Raw genomic sequence first — 22,970 nt, 5'->3', positions numbered from 1 at the left:
GATCTCCTATTTTGCTCTTTGTATGAACATCATCATATAAAATGATCTTGCTGACTTTTTCCAGCTTATTAATGCCTTTTTCCCTCAAAAAATTTTAGAGCACAGTCAGAAGAGGAATGGATGTAACATGATACCCTTGCAGTGCTCAAAACACACAAATTCTGCAAAGATTTGTTTTTTGGTTAAATAATCCAAGGAAAATGGATGAATCAGCTTTGCTGGATCTGTTGGAGTGTCCTGTTTGCTTAGAGCGCCTTGACGCTTCTGCGAAAGTCTTGCCTTGCCAACACACGTTTTGTAAACGCTGCCTGCTGGGCATCGTGAGCTCTCGCAGTGAGCTGCGATGTCCCGAGTGCCGGACTTTAGTGGACTGCGGTGTTGACGAGCTCCCCAGCAATATTTTGCTGGTTAGACTCCTGGATGGCATCAAACAGAGGCCTCGCAAAGCCAGCGCCGGCGGTGGCACTGCCGGCACAAACGCGCTGAGGGTCCCCATCACCACTGGAGCTAACTGCGGATCAAAGGACCTGCAGAGCTCGCAAGCTGGACAGCAGCAAAGGGTGCAAGCACGGAGCCCTCCCGTTAGGGTAAGTACCACGTGGGGACAGTATTTTGTTGCATTCCTGTCTTTTCCAAAATGGTTGATGGCCTCTGCTTTGGGATAAGGGCAGTTGGACAGTTAATATAGCAAAACAATGTAATTCTGAGGATTTCTGCAGATACCTTGCAAAGCATGTTGGTATTCCTATCAGTGTTGGTTTAATCTTGCATAAATATTAATAATGCTTCCTTATTGAAACTCTCAGTTTTTGAGGCAAGAAGAAGAAATCCTTAACTGTCCAATTCAAAGACAGTCAAATAGAGCAAGGTAACTTATGTGGAAGGCTTGAGTTAAGTTATTGTTAAGGATAGAGATCTTGTGAAGAGCATTGGGAATTGTTTTTAGTTTGTCAACTGCAAGACTAGAGATTTCATTTTGGCTCATGCACTTTCTGAAATGATTCTTACAATCACTGAATTTCCTTTAAGTTAGACATAACAAATGTTAAACATGACCAGAGAAGTTTTGCCACTGGCTTCTTAGTATCTAAATTTTTACTTTCTTTCGTTCAAAAAGAAATTTTTGAATTTCTGCAATCTGCTAAGTTGTTTGTACTCTTAGTCCTCATATTTTCTTTATTAGTTTTTCCTCAAGTATTTTTTTAGGGGATTTGGAAGTTGTATGTATCATGATGGGAAGACATTGCCTTCTTTATATACTCTAGTTCCTTCCTAAGAGCTATGCAACCTGCAGACTTTGTCATACCTTATAATCAAGACTCAGTAGCCTCATTTATGATTATTCATTCTAGAACCTGTGTCAGGAAATGTAATTTTATGAGATGATAGACCTTGCTCTGTTTTATCTAATGACAAAGCAAGACAGCTTCTCTGAAAGGTTTTGCTGCCCAGTTTGTTTGAGTTCCTGTGTGTGAAGTGGAGTTTCTGAATGGTTTAGGTGGTTTCTGCCTTGTGGAGTTTATTAGATTTTTATGAAATGTCTTAAGGAGTTTCCAAGAAGAGGACTTAAACCTATTTTTGGCAGGACTAGTCTTTATTTTGAAGGTTATCTAAATTATTTAGTTTACTTACCCAGTGAAGGAAGCCTAACACTGATTTTCCTCAGATGTACTTGACATGATTGGAATCTCTCCAAAAGATCTTCGATACACCTTTTAAGTTTACATAAGGATTTAAAATACAATTGATTTTCCACTAGTTGATATTGCTTTCTCTGCTTGCTAGAGATCTCATTAGGTTCTCTACTTTTGAATATATAAATTATAATTATCAACTCACTTCCTGCTAATGAGTTTTATTTTGTATATACATTAATTGGTGAGAAGGTGATCTGTGGGGTTTTCTGTTAGTGGTTTGTTTTTGTGGTTTTGGTGAGTTTTCTTTCCAGAACGTAGAATCCTTAAAAAGTAATGCAAAGAAGCATCAGGAATATCAAAACCAGTCTGGTCTTCTCCAGAACTTTAAGGTGTTTATCATGATACCTTGCATTTGCAAATGCTCTTCAACTTAAAACAAAAACCCCTTATTATTTGTTTATATATTTTTGTGTTGACCTCTGTAAATAACTGTATTTTCAGAGACTGCTTCTCCTCCAAAAAGGTTTCCGGTGCAGTGCTGTGCATGAAAGACTGTACTTCAGAGTTTCTCAAAGCCATGTTAGACAAAATAACTTGAATATGGAATATTTTATCTTTTTTTTTTTTAATGTTCTATAATATCCTGTTTTGCAACATTTGCATTTCCAGATGTTGTGCAGAGTAGAAAGTGATAACACATGGAAGGTTGCTTCAGCTTATCCTGTACCGTGTGCCACTATAACTGTGACCATATGCATTCCTCATGCAGTAACTGATACTCATTGTATATTAGTGATAGTTTTTAGTGTTCTACAGTAAGTCTTATTCCATCTTTGGTTTTGGAGTTTCACAGGCATTCTTGTGCCTTCTTTCCTTTGGGAGACAGGAAAGATGATGATGTCATCATTTGTCCACTTTGTCCAGAGCCTTTTTTACTAGGAAGCCAGTACCTTTAAGAACATGAACCAACTTTGATGGATAAGAAGGTGGAGATATGAACTACTTTTCTATTTTCTATATGAAAAGTGGTTTTGGAAAAAAAAAAAACAGTCCAGAAAGCAAAATGCCACTTTCATGGACAGTGTTGAAATGAATGCCCTGTTTGTTTTGCTAACTCTAACATAAAGATGCTTGCAAATACAGTTCCTCCCTGGGAATTGAAGAGGAAAATCTGTTTCTAGATGAGTGGCAGAGTCAGATTTCCTAAACTAATTTTGCTGAAGGGGAGCTAGTAAATGAAAGTTGCTGTTATGTTAAATGAAGTGAATGTGGATGAAGTCTGTCAAGTCATAAACATTCTGCTTATACCCTGAAGTAAAACTAAGCTCATAAATGCCCTTTCAGAGAATGCCATAATTTTCAGAAAAGGTTAATACAGTATGTACTGCAATATGATTTCCTGAACTGTATCAATGACTGTGGAGTGGCCAGCCCTGTAATTGCACACTGTATTGCATTCTCTGTATGTATGTGGTGACATATGGCAATAAACAAACAAATGGTTCCTTGACTCTTAAAACTAATGGAGCTGGGTGGGTGGTGGGGATTAACAAATTTTGTGCCTAGTATGTCCCCCACTAGAGTAACCTCTTTCTTTCCATAACCTCTCTAAGCTTTCACTCCTGTAACAAGGGCAATTTCTCTGTGCAAGTTAGTAACCTATTTTGTTCCCCTGCTGTTTTGATGTATAAAGCCTCCTGTGCCTTTCTCTGGTACTGGCCGGACTGCACCTGATGGAAAACTTGTGTTTGCTGTCTGCCCAGCAGTTCTGTCCCAGGCAGCCAGCTTGCCAGGGACAACAGTTATATACATACTCCAGCTTCCTCTCTGGTATGGATGCAAATTTAATGCTTTTCTACTTGTTTTTGAGTGAAAATCTTCAGGTAGGTTGACAGCTTGGAAGAGCTGTAAGAGCCCCAGCCTACTGTCAAATCCGCTTGCAGCTGGTCATCAGGAGCAAGTTGGGCTGTTGAGGGACTGCATGATCACATGAGCCTTGTTTCCTTCAAAAGAGCATTCAAAAATGATAGGGTCCATCCTTTTATGTTTGTGCTCATGTTATTAATTTTTTCATTTTCACAGAATATGTCAAACAAGAATTATCCTAAGTTCCTTATGGCAGTTTTACAAGGATACGCTTATTGCAGGAGTCTTACATGTAGCTGTGTGCATGAGTTGTTGGATGTTGGAGAGGTGTTCTCTCCTGGACAGATTTAAGATGATACATGTTTAACTTTTCCTTGGAATTTGTATTTGCCTAAGACATACTAAGTCTCCTTCTAGTTTGTTTATAGACCAACTTTCTGAAGTTAGGGCTATCTTTTCCACAGAACCTAGAGGAGAGTTGTCTAGATAGTCTGAAACCTCATCACTGTTGGAAATATTTTGTAATAAGGTTTTCAGCTATTTTCTGGACCAAATGTAGGCGGGAAGAGCTAAGAGAAGAATACAAATGATCTCCATTAACAAGAGAAAAGCATGAATAGCTCAAAAGTTGGCCATTCCTGATGCAGTTGATGCTTATGCTGAGTAAGAATTGATAGTGTAATGTTGTAAGCAAGTGGTGCTGAGGTGGGATGGTTACACATCCAATTTGAATATATTTCACTGTATGTCAGTGGAAAATCTTATCAAGAAATGTTACAGTGCAATGTGAAAGTCCTGAAGCTATCCCCTTTTTCATTATTTTTATTCTGGAAAGCCCCTAGAAACTCTGGAGATCCCATTCTCGGTGAAGTCGACTTGAAATGAGGGAAAAGAATCATTACAGGCTATAGGAAAATGCTCCTTTAGGTGTTAAAGGGGGCTAGAGCCACTAGTATCTGAGCATCTGAGTTGTTTGTGATAAATTCTTTTGCACTGAAGAGGAAAGAAGGACTCACTAGCAGGAGATTCTTTCATGAGTTTCTGCTAATACTTGCTGCGTCATGTAAATCCATGCATCCATTTTCATGGTTGTTTAACAAGGAAAGCAATACTAAAATTTTAAATTCCTGTATCTCTACTGCTGCAGCAGTTGTCATTTGTGATCCAGTAGGCTTGTCTGGGAACTGCTGAAACAGTTGTAATGGCAGAAGGGAAAATAAATGGAGCAGGTTTTCCACCCGAAGCCGTGGTGTTTGACCTTGCCACACATCTTGGGGCAGTAGGGACAGTGGGCCACCTTCTTGTCTGTGTGGATTTAAGCAGGTTGGGCTTCTCTCTCAGACTCAATGGATGATGTAAGCAATCCATTTTCTTTTATCCTAACCACCCTGGAGAAGACAGTTTAGAGTGCACCTCTCACAATTTGCCTGTTGAGCATGTTGCAAAAATCTGACAGGAGCCAAAACAACTTCTGCTTTTGTAGTCATGGTGCTTGCTGGACTTTGAAGATCCTGGCAGAACTTAAGTATCAAAAGAAACCTTTTAGACTAGAAGATAACAATAGGATGAAAGATGTGGATTCATGGATCAATAACTTTATTACATTATTGTAAATAAATATGGGGATTGCCAAGCATAGCAACAGGTGTAGATTGGAACAGATGTTTAAATCATGTTGGAACAAGAGTTAGTGGAATACAATAGTACAAAGAATTGTATCAGTAAATGTCTGCTGGAGGAGTACTCTTAGAGGAGGTTCCCATTGTCATAATAGATCAGATTGTCAAGTATACCCATTTAAAGGAAAAAGCAGTTGTAGAAATATGCAAAAAACAGTGGCTAATGCAGTTAGCTTCATGACTGTTATTTGTGATCATAGGCTGGAGAATCATTGCTTGATGGTACCTGATTTTGAGCTGACCCCTCCAACCAAAAGGTTATTCCATACCAAATGGCATCATGCTCAGCATATAAATCTGGGGAAAGAAGAAGGAATGGGGGGGAATTTCTCAGGTAATATTTGAGAATCTGGACATAGACACCTATTCATGCTCTGGAGTGATCATTAGAAAATATTTTGTGAAGTCTTTGCAAATCATATATGCATGCTTTTGTTTTATATCATGCTTGCTGAGATACCAGATTCTACTTTTATGTTTACAGTTTCTTGTACAGTTTTAATTAGTTCTGTGTAACACTGTTGTATCCTATGTGAAACTAGAGAAAATTTAATGGAGATCCTAAATATGAAAGAAAAGAGACTGACTCTCATGGTGTTTGTGTGTTCCCTTTCAGAGATAAATAATTAGGTAGAGAAGGAGGATAAGCAAAAGGAAGAACTGTCTCTGTATCCAAAGGCATTGAGAGCTTCCGGGCTCAGTTCCTGGCTTTGCTACAGACATCCTTTATGACCTTGCACAGAGTCACTCAAAGCTCTTTGTGCCTCTGTTTCCCATCTGCAGATATGACTGATAGTACTTTCTTTGTGTGACTCACTATTTAGACTTTATGCTCTCCAGGGCAGACACTGACTTTTTTAAAATATTGGATGTATCCATGGTTGTTTTACAATCGTTCCACAGTCTCAGTTGAGGTCAGTATATCCTGCTGTTAACTCTAAATCATTGACTTCCACATTACTGGAGAACTGTTCATAATCCATTTCCTGTCCCAAAGACGGTGCAATGCTTAGTGTCACATTGTTAAAAGGATTTAATTTTGTTTGGTGTTTAATAGGAAATCACATGAATACCTCAGTGAGGAAAAGCCAGACACTTGAAACATCTGTGGAAGTCATAGTCCACCCTTCAGCTAGGGAAATCTGCATCTAACTGGCACACTGGTGTGTAGATTTGAGTCTGTTTTGTAAAGAATAAGAAGAGAATATCCAGTGTAAATAGTGTGGATAATGCAGAAATGTTTAATTCCATACTTTGAACCTGCATAGCTATCTTGAACCTGCCAATTTAATGTTAATCTGCTTGATAAAATAGCGGTCAAATTAGCGTAATCCCCTTTTTTAGAAAACAATTAGATTTTGAAGTAAACTGATCTATAAACTAAAGAAGTCCACATTATTTACATGTGATACTGAAATCTGAAATCCCTTTTTAATTTGTTTATAAGCTTTTATTTTTTGTCTTCATGTGGAAGAGAGGGCTGTCTCTATTTCCCTTCATTTTCCAGTTTAATATTCCTCCATTTATGTAGATTTGTTTAAAACCACCTACATGAAATGAAATGGTGTCTTTTTTTCCTCCACTTTAATGTGGCCAGTGAGTTGTTCTACTTGAAAAGCTTTGATCATTCAGAAAATTTAAACTTTTGCATAAAAAGGGAAGTCTCAAGCCATTACTTTTAATGGGCTTGTGAAGGGAAGCAGTTTTTTAGAGAGAATAAAAATCCTTGAATTTTTTTCTCATATTACCAAAAAAATCAAATACCAATAAAATTGCTTTATGTAGGTGATCCAGGATCTGGTTTGAAAAGTCAGTCAGTAGTGCTGTTGCTGTGTGTCTCTGTGCATAGTGTCTGGCTTTCTGCAATGCATTTGGTGGCTCAATAGGCATCATGCACAGTATGAAGAGCTGGTTGGGATGGCATCAGCTAGAAATCCTTCTTCTCCCCTCTCCTTTAAGTGAGTGAAATGGTTTTTAATGGAACTTCAGTGTTTAGTGCATGGATAGGAACTGCAGAAAACAGAAAGCTTTTAACTGCAGCTGTGATAATAAAACTGGAAACTTGTTATGATCAGTTGTTTGTCTTTCTTTTGGTGAACTTCCCCTTGCAGTGCATTTGGCCTTCTCCCTATGATACGCTTAACACCTTCCTTGGTCTTTTCTTTGGCTCCATTGTTGTCCTTTATTCAAACAATCTCCTGCCTCTGATATTACTGTACCACTTCCAAGAAAAAGAAAACATCTAGTTTTCTTACCTCTTGTGTCCCATTTGTCCATGACTGTGTCAGACATAAGGAACAAAAAACAAACAATAAGAAAGAAAATTTTCTATTGAGGTATGTGGATTATGTACAACCTTGTAGTATATTCAACTAAGATCTGCCAAATACACGAAGAGCATAAAGTATAAGTTAATATTACTGTATTGCCTAGCCTCCTGGGATTATTCTTTCTTTTTGCTTTTTCTTTTTCTTCTTCTCCTTTAAATCACTGACTATATCTTCATTCTAGTGTGGGCAAGAGTGGGTCTCAGTAATTAAAGCTGAAATATCATCTGGTCAGCCCTGTTCATGCATACACCTCGTTACTGCCTTGACAGAGGAAAAGTGTGCATCTGTTAAACCTCATTTCCTGTCAGATCCCTCTGTGTTAGACAGAAAAACTTGTCTTGGAAAATCAGCAGTGAATTCTTGAGTCAGTTGAACTAGATCAAATCCTTTACTTTTCACATCACTAAATCAGAGTATTTTTGGAAAGCAGGTTTTTGGGTTTGTTTTTTTTGGACTGAGAATTGCTGCTGTGAGGTGAGCTGGATTTGTTTTAGAAAGCAAGTGGTCCTGAGGTGGGATGGTCACACATCCAAGTGCTCTTTTCTGCTCTCCTTATCTCTCTTAAGTATAGAGGGGAAGATGGTAGAACTGTCCTTTGGCAGTCAGACTGAATGCTGGGAGCTTAGAGCTTTGCTGCACTGAACACCTTATCCCTTTCCCGTGGATATTGCCAGAGTTGCCATGCAGTTTGGGTGCAGAACCCGAGCTGGTCAGCACACTGGCAATTGGTTAAGTCTGTTTTCACATTTGCATCCTCTAAAATGTCAGGAAATTGTTGGGACTCAGAAAGATGCTCTGGAGAGAAGGGAAATCACTCCAAAGAGGGAAATCAAGTCCAGTATTTTTAATTCTTTAGACATGTGATGCTTATATACGTATCTTTAAAATGTCATTCAATGTTGCCTGGAAACCTACAGATTTGGATTCTCCAGTTGAAGGAAGAGTGAAACACAGAAGTCAGTGTTTCATTTATGGACACTGTTGCCCAAAGTGTCTCAGAATCTGAGCCTGCTAGGTACACCAAAGTCAACTGTGGTGTGTGTATGAGCAATCTGCTGTACCCTTAGAAACTTAGGGTTGTGGATCTCATTTTACACTTGTGGCACCCAATATGAGATTTATTGTCCAAATAAAGTTTTTGTACTGTAAGAGTATAAACACTTAAGAATTTTAAGTAATATCTTGTCTAGGTCTTTGTTCCCCTCTTATTTCGCTCTAGATTAATCTCCTCTACCCCCTGACCCTCCCTCCCCCAGCATAAGCACTTAAATTTTCAAGTATTAAAAAGCCAGGACCTGCAAGGATGTGTCTGATCTCCTACAAGTGAGGACAAGATTCTGTTGTGCACCATCCCTCTCACAGAGTAATTCTGTTTGAAATATTGCTCATATGCTTGGCCTTCCACATCTCATTTTTTGAATATGGTGTGAATTTCTGTTTGGGTTTTTGTTTTTAATTGAACTAAAAGCCCTGTTCTGGTGTTTACCTGTTCTTTCTATCTTTCTTGATTTTTCAGAGTCAAATTTAGATAGTCCATTTTTATATTCTGTAAATGTGCAAAGTATAATTTTCTAGTTTCTAGCTGGGAAGTATGCTATTAATCATAAATGCATTTTGATCAAAGGTAAGCATTTCAGTGTTGTTTAAATATTAATACAGATAACATTCTCCTCCTCTCTGAAGTAGAGGACTGCTGCCAGTGCTGTTCAGAAGATAAGCCTGGCATCAAGTGTCCTGTTGGATTTCGTCACACCTGAAGTGCTCCTCAGTCTTTAGCATTTCTTTGTAAATAAAACTGATTTTATTTCATGGCATTAGTGTTGCAGAAAGATGAGATAACTCTCCTTTCCTCTTCTTGTAAAGGAAAGATTGCATATTACCTCTCTTGACTTTCTCTTTTCAGCATCTAAGCTTTCAAAATATACATGTGCCTTGAAAGCTTTTTAAAGAACTGAACCACTGTTTTACCTTGTGTGAACTGCAGTTCTACAAGACAAGCTTTTGAAAGCTCTGATTAAAGACAAAAGTATGCATTTCCTCCAGACTGTCAAGCTGCTGAACCCAAGAGAAGGAATGTAGTCTTACTTGCACAGGGGTGACAGAACATCAATACTGAATAATTTGAAGCATGTCTCTTCAATTATTCTTTTTTGGTATGCTATCTTAGCCCTTTAGATTATAGTCTTTATTTTATTTATATTAAAAATGGGTAAGAATTAAGCACTTCTGACTTTTAAAAGTGTTAAAATGAAAAATAGTCAAAGATAATCAGATGACAATCTGAGTTGGCATATATAGGGCATAGCTGTTCTAGAAGCTTATTTTAAACAAATCCAGTAAAGTTGAGTTCACTGCACTGTGGTAAAGTGCCCCTGAGTAGTGAAGAAGCTTTTATTCTGAAGCTAAGAGCTTGCTAAAAGAAAATCAGTGTCTCGTGGACCTTCACTTGTTCATGTGTGCCAGTGCCCTTCTATCTCACATGGTCTTTCTCAGGAGCTAGATAAAGAAAGGAGACTCTTAAATCTTATCCACTCTAGCAGACTTAAGCCATTTTCAAAACCTGTTTAATGTAACACAGTTTTAAATCCACAGCCTTATTAAGTTAACAAGCCTTCAGCCTTGCCACCAGGTTCTGTAATCCTCTTAGGTCTTGGGACTAAGCAGGGCAGGGATAGTCAATAAGCAGATGAATAGATAATCTTGCAGAAGACAGATAGATCTTAAAGTTGAGAAACGCTGATCTGAATTTCCATTCAGCATATGCATTACCACTAGTACTTACCACTTGAGGAAAAAGTTGAAATGACTATTGTCTGGGAGGAGGAAGAGTGAATAAAGGATTTTTTTACAAAATGCATTAGTTCCTGGTTTGCAACCCAATAAAATTAAGTTAAATTTTAAATATAGAGTAAGGTAGACAAAAATAGCAGTTTTGTTTCCTTGCTATTGTGCATATGCAGATTAAAATCATCTTATGGTTGTTTCACAAGTTATTTTTGCAAATCTTTCAGGCAATCAGGAGTCCAGAATTTAAAGACCACAAAGAACATTATGCTGATAATGTGGCCATGGCCACCACTGCAGTCTGCATATTGCTTCTGTTCAATTTTCACTCTTCTAACACTACTGAGCTAAAGCTGTGTCTGTTTTCTGGGCATAACTCCTGAGGTAGTGGAATTGGAGGAATTTAAAAAGAGCCATATGTAGTGGAAGAATTCAGCCTAACAGGAGGATTCCTGCCAGACATGTTCACACAGCCCCAGAGTAGGAACAGAGGAAGTGGATCATAGAATCATTAATGTTAGAAAAGTCCTCCAAGATCATCAAGTCAAACTTTTGACTGAATATCACTATGACCACTAAACCATATAATGAAGTGCCACATCTACTTATTTTTTGAACACTTCCAGGAATGGTGATTCTACTACTTCCCTGGAGAACTTGTTCCAATGTAGGATTCAAAGCAAGTCCAGGAGTTGGAGAGGGTGGCAGAAGAGCTGAACACACATCTAGCCTTGAGGCATGAAAGCAATCACTTATCTCATTGAAAGGGTGGGAGAAGGCTTCTGGGAGGAGATGGCTGAAAAGCAGAGAAATTTCAGTACTGATGGGTGATAAAGACCCAAATGGTCAAGTAATAAGGGAGGAAGAAGGACAGTGGTTCTGAAAGAAAACAAACTGTGGTAGTAGGCTTGGAACATAGCAATAGACCAATTAGATAAAATACTGGAGAGGAAATGGGATCAAGCAAATGACTCTTGGCTCACTGGAATGGAATTAGAGACTTGGTGAGGGGGAAGTGCTGCAGGAGCAAGCTGAAGAGGTAGCTTGATGTTTGAGGAAGGTTTTGGAGAGCACCAAAATAGAAAAGTTGCTATGGAGGTGTTGGCTAGACAAGAGGTGAGAAAGAAATGTAAATGTGTTGACTCACATGCCATCTCGTTTCCTTCAGTATGTGTGTGTATTTCAATACTGTGTATTTTATTTTTCATTGTTTATTTTGTAATAGTGTGTCATATATTATGTGACATTTAGACTAGTACAGTTACAAAATGGTCAAAGAACTTCCATTCAGAGCTTTGAAGATTACTTCTGCTGTCTCTCTCAAGCACTTTAAGATTCTTCACAGGATTCTGAAAATGCCTATTTTACTACTAATAATGTATTCTCATCGTTCTTATAGAACAAATTAAGCTGCAAATTCTGTATTTCATTAAATGAACTCAAAAAGAACATACGAAAAGGGGGGCTAGTGTCCTAGGAATTGATGAGAAATTCAAAAAGATTCTCAAAGAATGGAGAAAAAATAAACATAATCTGTGACTGTTTTGATTTGATGGCATTTTCTTTCATCTTACTTCCATATTTCCTAAGTCTTTTGTCTATTCCTTCAGTTAGTAATAAATGAAAATAAGGATTTAAACACCATGCTGGCATTACAGAGCATGGTCACAATCTATTATTTTGAATTCAGTCATGATAATAAGACTAATGGATTTTATGGTACATGTTCTCCAAGAAAAACAATGTAATATTTTCAGTATGTTTTCAATCTCTTGGAGCAGCTCACCTTTCTGTAATAATTTTAAAAGACCTATCTTTCCAGAACTATTGTTTCAAAATATATTGGTTTCTGTAAGGGAGATTTTGTTTACTTTAACTAATAAGGGAATTGGATTTTCAGTGCAGAACTAGAATAACTAGTGGGCTGTTTCTGGAAATGGGTTCCCAAGGTAGTTTAAAATTTCAATAAATGTTTATCTTCTTGTACTGAAACCTCTGGACCCAGAAATTTGGGTCAAAGAAACTTCAGCTCCTGTTGTGGGTTTATGCTCTTTTCTCAGGAAATCATACTTTTTCATATATTCAATTCAGAATTGTGTTGCTTGCAACAGGAACTGATGTCATTTATGCTTTCCTATTTGTTTTTTATCACCCTACCATTTAATGGAACAGCACGAAAGACATAAAAATTTGTTTTAAATGGTGTAGAAGAGAAACCGATTATCCTCTGCAGTCCATACACAGGTGGTGTGGGTTTTTCCATTTAAAAATAAAATATTAAGTACTATGTCTTAAACAGTTAAATAAGGAATATTCCTAATTGCATGTATAGTGTTTGATAGGGAGACTTTTTTTTTTGAAGTGTAATACTGGTTTCAGATTTTCTGAGTTTGCACTAAAAGAATCCAAGGAAACTGGGGGTATGAGTTAAACCAGCTCACGTGTCAGGAAGTGTTTGTTCCATTTTTTCCCTTCAGCAAACAGAATTTTACGTAAAAAGTGCCATTTTTAAAATATTCTCTGAGTAAAACTTTATGTAATATGGCATCCTTATTCCTTTTAGAGATTTTGAAATGTGTGCAGTTACGCTCTACCACACTTATTTTTTGATGTTGTTGGCAGTTACATGAGTTACTGAGATGGACAGGTGGATGAAGTTTGTGCCTGTTTTCTTGGGGTTTGTAGGCTGTGGTTGCCTAGGTGGGTGTATATTTTTGTCTGTAGTGTACTGCTCAGTTCACAGTAAGAGCTTATATTAGAAATGGTTAAAAAAGAAATAAAATTATTTTAGAGACAGTTTTGTACTTGCAATCATGGAAGATATGGACTTCCAATATTCAGAGGTACAGTCCCTGGAAGAAATCTCTGAATGTATGAAATTTTTCTTCCTCTCTTCAAGGGATTTCAGTGCTGCTTCACTTAGATACTGTCAGATTGGAGCCAGTTGCACGTAGGAGATTTGAAGTTCAAGGTAATTTATCTGAATCAAACCACACACTAACTTGGTCATTGTAGTCAGGCATGTCTTACAGCTTGAAAAACCTTTTAGCCCAGTATGCAGTAACCACAGCATAGTCTCACCTACTGTAAATGGAAAACAAAGTATTCCAGTATTCCACATTCTGTGTTTCAAGCCAACCTTCAAGTTGTTGCTTTCAGGAATTGGTAAGTTTTGACTTAAGTAAGTAAGATAGCTTGTGCTGTCAGAGAATTCTTCCTTGTGCTTAAAAGATATCTTAACCCTCAGGTCCGGACACTGGCTGCAATTTCATTTTGGACATATCTTGCTCTCTCTTCTAACTACTGCTATTTGCACTGTAAGGGTAGCACCCTGCATCTTCCTGGGAACAGCATCTAATTCTTGGGAAATCAAGTACTTCTGGCGCTCAAAACTAGAACATAAGTAAAAATTTTTAAGATTTCATATAAACCAAAATCAAGTTATGCACTAGTTCTCTGTACTTGAATGCATAAATATGTTTAAAACCTGAATATGTTTAAATAAAGATGTTGTTCAATAAATAAATATATATGTTCAAGTTCTCTAGACTTGAATGCATAAATATGTTTAAAACATATTCTTTCTGCATGTTTCATGTTTGGGGAAGAGGTAGAGGCAATGAAATTTTTGTGAGATGTGGCTTTTTTAACTTAAGGAAAACCCTTTGCTTTTGCAAAAGAAGACCAAACTTAACACCAAATTGTTGGGGCTTTGTCATTACCACAGAGCTCTGGTTTTGGGTGTGGATTCCAATTATTGAAATTTAGGCTGAACATACCATTAGATGCCAAACTGTGCTTTCTTTTTGGAGAAGGTAGTTGATTTTTATAGGATAAATGAATTTGAATATCTTAGTAGAGGTACTTGATGTATGAAATAGCATTTGATTTGTTCTGTGTTGTGAAACAAGAATACTTCTTGCAGATTTCTTTTGTCTGTTCAGCATATAAAATTTAATGGATGAAATCTGTCCAAAGTGGTCTTACGTAAACACTCACTATGTTTATATTTTTCAGGATCTTGTAACTATAGAAATAAAATTGCAGTTTTGAACTTTGCTATTAAAATATACATTGGAAAATATTCTGTTGGAATACAGAGGAGTGTTAATGGCTTCCATAAAAACAGATCTGGTAAAAATCAGTAAGTGCAGTAGATATCCTTCATTAGAGGGATGCTGGTCTTAGTGTTCCTTTGGTAGCTGAAACAATAAAGCTGCTGCTTAAGCATAATAAGTCTGGAACAGGGAAGACTACTCTATGAAGACTGATAAAATTGACCATAAATAGCAGAGCTAGGTCATTGGTGCATGCCTGAAGAGAAATGGAATTTTTGAGAGAGTGTTAACAAGAAGGAAGAAATGCATCAGAGCTTTGCATGAACCATCAAGGAAATAAATGACACTCTAGGGAGCATAGTAATTTCTGATAGCACCAACAAATTGCAAAGGGTGCTGTTTCTTGGTCGTGTTAGTTTTGGATAAAATCATGATTTTATGAATTTTCTTGGTAAATATTATTTTGAATTCCATTTTGTCTTTCTAATGAAGGTGAGTCAGCAAGGACCTAGGAATGTTGGCTAGCTGTTTAGATTGAGGGCTAACAGATTTTGTACTTGATCTCTCTGATTTTTGTTTGTCTTTGCATACAGTGTTTTCAAAAAAACATTGAAAAATTTGTACTGGATGTAGAAATCCCATGTTTTCTCTGTTTTGTCATTTTGTCAGTATGCCTTAAATCTGCATTAAGTGAATCACCTTAATTAAGGTAAGTCAGCCTTTGGTTCAGTATTTAATGTGCTGTGAAGATTGGTACCACTGATTGTAGTGGCTTAATTATGTAGACTTTTGGCCCCCTTCCTAAAGGGGAACAAGTGAAGTTGTTCCGCTCTGTGAAAATAAAATATTCACTGGAAAAAGGATTAAAACCCAACTGTTCACATCCCAGGCAAGTGCTGGGGTCATTGAGCCAGAGAATTGTTTTGTCATCACTTTCAGTGTTCCAGTAGAGGTTAGAGGAAATCCATGCCAAGACGTCTGTGGTTTGGTGGTTAGAGCTCATGCTGTGTTGGATCATGTATTGCAGGTATGAATGAAGCTTTTTATGGAAATAGAACCTTTTTTTTTCCTAGTCTCCTTGGTTGTATCCACAGTGAATAATTTGATGAGATAAAATAATTCTGATTGCATATTTTGTCTAGAAAGCACTTAATTAACCATGGCTCTAAGTGTGGTTTTCCTCACTTTTTGATTATCAGATGGGGAACATAACATTTTGTTGTTTGTGTTGGCTTAGCTGTGATATTTCTCTTCTCAATTTCCTCATGTAAAGATGAGATTAATTTAGGAGAAATTTGTTTGTTTCTGACTTCTGTTTTATGAGAAAATAGTACCTCTTGGGATAAGCTTTCAGATGTTGGAGCATTATTGTTTTGAAAGAAACTAATATTTGGCAAATCATAAATTACTTGTTGTAAAACAACAAGTTAAATTGCTTTTAAAATGGCAGCATTAGAAGCATACGTTGAATAATAATTTGAATATTATGTTTCAGGTGTGCTGTATCTCTGTGATCCTGTGGGGATTATATGACTGCTATTGAATTGGAAGGAAAAAATAACAAAAGCACTAATTTTAGTTTACTGTTATTCCCTTAATACTAGTAACAAATACTAATATCAAAGTACATTGAGATGTATGTGGACTTCAGCTTTTCATATGACCTTGCACACTATCTAGCCTTTTTCCTATTCTAAGTGGTAGAAAAAGAAAAAAAAAAAGATAAAATTTTGTGTGCTTTATGTTACTGCACAAAATGTTTGAAAGCTTAGTAAATCTGTATTTGAGAAGAATCGCTGAGCAGTGTAATATTACTGTGTTTCTTTTTTGAAAAAGTAAAATAGAACCTCAGTCTTCTACCTCCAAGGAGAGAGAACAACTGAGGCTCTACAAACGTAGTATTATTGAGAAGTACAAGTACATACTCATCATGGCTCTAGATGAAGAATAACTGTTCTACTTGATGCATGCAGATGAGGGAATAAAAGGGCCTGTAATGGGCCATATAAAATGTTGGCACTACAAAGCTGAACTACTGGTGTGTAGAAACCATCCCTTTGTTCCCTTTGCACATTCTCCATTTACTCTGTGCAATACTTCAAATAAAATGGAAAACTAGGGTTTTCATGGGTGTGTTTTACCGCTTGCCTTCTACTTTTTAGTTTATCACTTGATTATTTTTTATTTATGTGAATTACTTTTATGTATTCCTTGAGTTTATGTATTTTTAATCTCTTGTAATCAGGGTGCATCAGTGATTATTGTCTTAATGTAGCTATAATGATTTTTAAACTCATGGCTTTGTTGCAATTTCTGTTGGTGTGAACCATTTAATATAATTTTGAATTTGGAAATGCAGTCACCCAGCAGAGTGTGCACAGAAAGGACTGCTGGACTGGCTTGGCACTCTGTGGTCTAATCTACTCAGGGATAATTAGTACAAGCATTACAGATAGTTCCAGCCAGGCAGCATTAACACAAAGTTTCTAAGGAACCTCTTGCGTCTAGTTTTGTTTCATTAGTGTTGGCAGTGCTGGAAGCACAGGAGAGTGCTGCCAAGGTTATTACCAGTGCATTGCCCAGCCTGTCCTTGGCTGGAGGTGGGACCCAAAACACTGGAGTCTAGCTTACATCACTGCTCTGCTTTGGATGCTGCTTAGTCCAAGGCTGACAAAATTGGGAGAAATTCTTATTCCAAGTGACATTGTGCTGGAAGCTTCTCTGAAGTGAATCATCCTTGAATAGACAAGACTGTTAAATGCTAAGCATATCCACCAGCATTTTCCTGTGTGTGCTTTCAGTGTTTGGATTTTCCAGTTTGTAGAGATAACATAGCAATGAAATGTGCCACCAAGGCACATCAGAGCTGCTGTCACTGTCAAAAACTAAATTTAGCCTCCAGCATTTTAACAGTAAAAATAAGCTGTTCATCTATCTCTTAAGCTAATATGTTGCTGCGATGAGAAAGATCTGTTAATAAGCAGTAGCCTTTGTGAGTGTAGACTTAATCATGGTAGATTTAATGATAAGGTTTATTAATGGAATCCTCGCCTCACACTTGCTCTTGTTGAAATTCACTGTGCTTTCCATGACAATTACTTGTGAGAGATCTTAATTTAAATGCTAGTTTCTGAAATAATTTTAGGCATATTTTTTGCAGCAGGAAGTGTATGTATCCCGCGAGACTCTTCTGCAGAAATCTGTTTTTACCGTTGGTGGGGCAACATCAATTTTTTTCTCTCCAACCCAATTGTGTTTATATTCTTACTGTCTTTTGCTAGACTGGCAAAGACTTGACTGTTAAAATGCTAGATACTGCAGCTTTGATCACATACATGAACTGTGATTTTGGTTTCCCAATGACTGGTATTCCACAGGGATCCACTGCAAGTAGCCCATAGGTACCTCTGAAAAATAGTAAGTGTCTGAAATCCTGCCTCTTCACAGCTGAGTGAAACTAATCCTGAACTGCAGACTAGTTCACTGGTGTTCACTAGTATTCACAGTATGCAATCCTCTCTAGAGTGAAATGGTTACTTTGAGGATTCCTTCAAAAGTTGTTTTTTCTTCAAAAACAAAAAGCTCCCCTTAAAATAGGACAGTCAATTAAAATAACAACAGCAAAACCCCCCTACCCAGTATTTCAGTGCAGTGTCTTGAGTACTTCCCAAAATATATAGGACTTTTATTCTCTATATAGGGCTATGGACTTTTCCGCTCTTGTTTGTGGGAAGTGGGCACTATCCACCCAGCTACAGGCTGAAGAGCTCTAAGTCACCTCTACTCTTGTGCAGGCCAGGCCAGGAAAAGAAACACAGTTATTTGAGTCAATTGCAAAAGGTCAGTAGAAAATAAAGAAGGGAGTAAAACAACTACCAGGGCTACTATGCATCTCGGATTCAAGAAGATCAGCTACATTTAGTATTATTTTACAACAGATGCCTCCAAATCAACATGAGGGGCGGTCTTTTCTCCTTAATTTCTCAAAAGTGAAATTGCTTTAAATGCTCAATGTGGTGAGCATTTTAAGTGCCATTGGTGGCAGCATGCTAAAATTAAGCTATAATAGTATTGGAATAGATACGAAGGAAGTAAAAAGTGAAATTTTTCATTGGGCACAAAAGTCTTTAGCCATAGCTAAAGATCATCTGTAGACTGAGTTGTAATTGTAGGTTAAATGTTTCCAAAATTCCTTGTATGTTAAGCAGGTTTTTACTCACAGTAAGAAATTATTATTTTTTTAATTTGAAAATTTTGAGCTTTTTATTGTTCTTGCTTCTTAAAAAGCATCTCAGTGACCTTAGAGGGCACAATTTTAAAAAACAAATTTTCAATGGATGACTGTTGGTGCGAAGATGAACCTGGATTTCTCAGATGAAGATCAGTCTATTTCATTAACTCAAAGAGAAGGTGGAAGGGAAAACTGTCAGTGTGCTGGCTAGGTGAACAAGTCAGTGCCATGTGGCACTTTGAGTTCCTGTACCATCTTATTTTTTTTAAAGGTGATTTATATTTGTTATCAATATTGTGTTTGTATTCCAAAAGAATTTGTAGTTTCAATATTCAAAATTGATTTAAGATTATTTTACTATAAACCTTTTAAAACTCAATACTGGATAGTGTCAAATAATGTGAGATTAAATATTCATTGACAGATGCGGAGGAGAAATCTTTCAGTTATGAAAACCTGATGTGTCAGATGGGGAGAGCTTAGGATTCCAAGCTACTGTAGAAATTGCTTCTTTTAGTACTATTTTTGACTCACAGATTATTTTGGAAATTACTGGGACAGAAGTAATGAGCTATCCTGTAGTTCCTGCCCTTAAATTATTTTTGGGTGCAGCAGTGATTGATGAGGCAAATTGCTGCCTTCATCTTGAATGGACTGGTCTTATTTATAAATAAATATGTAGATGAAGAAGGCTGTAAAATAGGTTTAATAGTAGTCTTCATTGGTATAAATAAGGAGAGAACCACTGGATCCTTCAGGATTTCAGGTCTTTGTTACGTGTTAGTATGTAATTTAAATGTGGCTCTTAAAATGTATAACTTCAGTAGTAGCTGGAAAGTATTAAGTACTAATTTCTGTTGTTGCAAAATTAGTATTTCTTGTTTTCTGTAGGTATATAAGTGAAGATACTGAAAATTAGTTTCAGTGTAGACATTCTGTAGACAACTGTGGAAAAGGCTAATAAGTTATCATCAAATAAGAATTTTTTGGTTTCTTAACAGTCATTCACTTGGTGGATAAACTTATGGCAAATTATATTTCTTTATAAAAGAGGTGATCCAAACATGTGGAAGTTTTTGTGGAGAAGAGTGACAACAAATAATCTTTTATTAGTTTCCCCATTTTTTCTTTGTGTATTTTTTCTTGCCATTGAAGTCTGAGCTCTTAGTGGAAAGATTATATTATGATACAAAAGTACTTTCTGAAATTCAGTGTATTCAGTGAATTGGATTATCATTTAGATCCTGTTTCCAGCAGACAGGGAGCTGAGGCCTGTAATTCTCAACAAGTACATTTGAGTGGATCAAGGAGAGTTGATTGAATCTGATTCACAAGACAGTCTCCTGTAGTCATCATGCGTTTTATACACCACTCATTTGTTTTTGCCTTCTCTGCTAAAGTTTCTTACCTGAGTAGTTTATCCTACTGTCCACTGCAGTAGGTGTAGCAAGCTGTGAAAATAAGCTGTTTTCAGAGGAAGGATGACACTCGTTTCCTTTTGAACAAATTATGGGTTGTACTGGGAAGTTGTTTTCACTTCAGCCTGTAGGTGAAGATGAAGGCACAGCAACACCATCAGTATGCTGCTATATTTAGTAACCATTGTATTTATACATTCATAAATATTGATCACTGTATTATGTGTTCAGCCAGTGTTACATATTCAAGGTACCTCTGATGAATTCACACTTTTTAAAAGAAAGCAAAATAAGCATACTACAGTGGGTAAAAGAATAAACTTCAGCTGAATTTGCTGAAAGAGATGGGCTTGCATCAGTGTTCTAGACCAAATCTGGAAGTATTTTTTCAGTTCAGGTTCCTGTGGTCAAGGTTCCTCCCCAGCTCAGCCATATGAAAATATTACAGTATGTAAGTTTTAAAAATTTCTATATTGCAAGAGAGAATATTCTTAGTAAGCTGTGGAGTTTTTCTATCTCTTTGTAGGCTTGGGCAGAGTTGGACATTATAGAAAAGAAGGAAGGACAGGAAGCACTCAGAAAAAACCTGAAATTTATGGGATGAATTCAGGAACTTCATTTTTTGCCCTCAGTAATAAAGTGCGTTAATGAGAGCTGTCTTTTAGTTATGACTGTAAGCTACTGTTAAGTTCCAGCTCTTAAGCTGAATATATGACATTGGGCAGATCACTTTTTGTGCTGAATCATGATCTTTGATAGGTTTATCTGTAGCAATTCCGACTGTTACCACTCCTGTCTTCTGCTGAAGGTTACTGATAAAGTCAGCTTAGGCTAATGAGCAGGTTATGAACTGTGCCTGCTGATGAGCTAGCACGTGGAGTTTTTCCTATTGTCCTTGCCAAATAGACTGTAATCTTCAGCAGGAAAGTGGAGTAGAAAATAGAAGCAATAACATTTTAGATGCTGTAGTAATGTCTTCCAGAGAGCTTGAATTAGTCTTTAGTCCTTGATCTGTGAAACTGATATAATAATATTTTTTTCCTAAAAAAAAAAAAAATTGTCCACTGCTTATTTACTTGGTACCTAAGATTAAGGAGAGTCAGAAATCATCTTGTGCTTCATTTAGATAATGGAATGAGGAGTCATCCATGTATCCTAAAGTAGAAATAATGCAGTTCTCTAGCTTGTGCAACTAGGTAAGTCAGTTGTTGTAACTTACAGAAAGCTTGCCAAAGCAAATTATTTTTCATTTATTCAATACATTAAATATTTGTTTTCAATACATTAAATGATTTGTTTCATTCTAAATTTTTAGCAGAAAATTACTATACCTGAGACAAGGATTAAAAGTAGTATTGTTTTACACAAGCAGGTATTTTCTTTTTTGTGATCAGAGGACTAGAAGACCTTTCCTTTAAAGATAAGCTGAGAGAGTTGCAGTTGTTCAGTCTGAAGAAGAGATGGCTCCAGGGAGTCCTTAGAGCAACCTTCCAGTACCTGAAGGGAGCCTGCAAGAGAGCTGGAGAGGGACTTTTTACAAGGATGTGGAGTGATAGGACATGGGGGAGTGGCTTCAGAGTGGAAGAAGGTCAATTTACATTAGATATTAGGAAAATTCTCTACTGTGAGGGAGGTGAGACACTGGAACGGGTTGCCCAGAAAAGCTGCAGATGACCCAGCCCTGGAAGTGTTCAGGGACAGGTTGGGATGGGGCTGTGAGCAATCTGGTCTACTGAAGGTGTCCCTGCCCTTGGCAAAAGGGTTGTAGGTAAATGATCTTGAAGGTCTCCTCTAACCCAAAGCATTCTGTGATTCTACAGTTTCTTATGGAAATTACAGATTACTGATTTCAGTAGTGGACTTGCATGGCTATGAGTTAGCTAGTAGCAGCAAACAGAGCTGTTTTTTGGACATGATATATCTAACTGTATTTTGAGGCCTAATTTGATTTTTAAAAAAGAATTTTTTTAAGTAATGAGTGATGCAGGTCTGTTCTCTATTGTATTTTTTTTCTTTCCAGAAACCCTGCATATCTCTTTTTTTTTAAATGAAATGAGCATGTATCATTTGTGCACTTACAAAACATTTGGTTTCTAACACATTTAGATCAGACCCACTTTGTGGGTATGATAAGAAATCTCAAACATGGAAGTACTGCATAGTGATGTCGTTTTGCACTAGAATATTGTGTGGTATTATTAAAATTATCTGTGTTGCTCTTGAAGTCTGTAATACAAGAAATTAAGGTTGCTTACTCATAAATGAGTTTTTTAAGATTGTATCTACACACTTGTTGAAATGCAGATCATTGTACTGATGAAATGGAATGAATAGAAATTTCCCAATGGCAAACAGAATATTAAAAGAACCTAGACAAATCTTGGCAAAATTGGTTACAAACTCCCTGTAGATTACAGCAATATAAATCAGATTTTTTTAGCATAAACTAGTTTGCCTGTGTAGCATGCTGTGTTTGTGATTTTTTCTTTTAAATTAATCTTTAAGTATTTTTATTATGCATTCAGTAAACAAAAAATGGTCTTTTCCTTATTCTAGCTGTATGTATGCAGCTTTAGTAACACACAGCTGAGTATTCACTTCAGAAAGCTGTAATTAAACTAGCATAGAGTCTTGTCTTTAGTCTTTTTCATGTGCAGTCCTTAATTACTTGCTTTATGCTATCTTATAATACAGTTTTTAAAACCTTAGATACATGTGTGTTTCTGAGATGGATAAAAGCTTAGAGAAGTACATACTAAATCACTACACTAGCTTCCTGTGAGTGAAGTATAGTAACTATAGTTTCAACATTAGGTTTTCTATGTTATAATGCATATTAGAATAAAATCAAACTTCTGTTTAATTTCTTCATGTTTTTTAAAATTTTGTTGTATGAATTTCACTTTATAATGAATGTTTCCTAAGATTTGTGGTATTTTATAGCTTTCTTCTGCCTGTTTTTCTACC

At 36.7% G+C, this 22,970-nt stretch overlaps 1 protein-coding gene across 2 annotated transcripts in view; it reads left to right on the top strand.

Annotated features, from left to right (window-relative positions):
• SH3RF1 (SH3 domain containing ring finger 1) overlaps positions 1 to 22,970 on the top strand; it is an 82,813-nt gene that overhangs the window by 1,296 nt on the left and 58,547 nt on the right. For both annotated transcript variants that reach the window (XM_036382631.2, XM_036382630.2), the window contains exon 2: positions 99 to 587. In XM_036382631.2, the coding sequence (XP_036238524.1) occupies positions 201 to 587 (387 nt within the window). In that variant the 5' untranslated portion in view covers positions 99 to 200. The remainder of the gene's footprint in view (positions 1 to 98; positions 588 to 22,970) is intronic.

The sequence above is a fragment of the Molothrus ater genome, chromosome 4, assembly GCF_012460135.2.
Source record: "Molothrus ater isolate BHLD 08-10-18 breed brown headed cowbird chromosome 4, BPBGC_Mater_1.1, whole genome shotgun sequence".
In the NCBI taxonomy this organism is placed as follows: domain Eukaryota; kingdom Metazoa; phylum Chordata; class Aves; order Passeriformes; family Icteridae; genus Molothrus; species Molothrus ater.
Note: the sequence above shows the minus strand (reverse complement) of the source record. Positions and strands in the feature narration are given on the sequence as shown.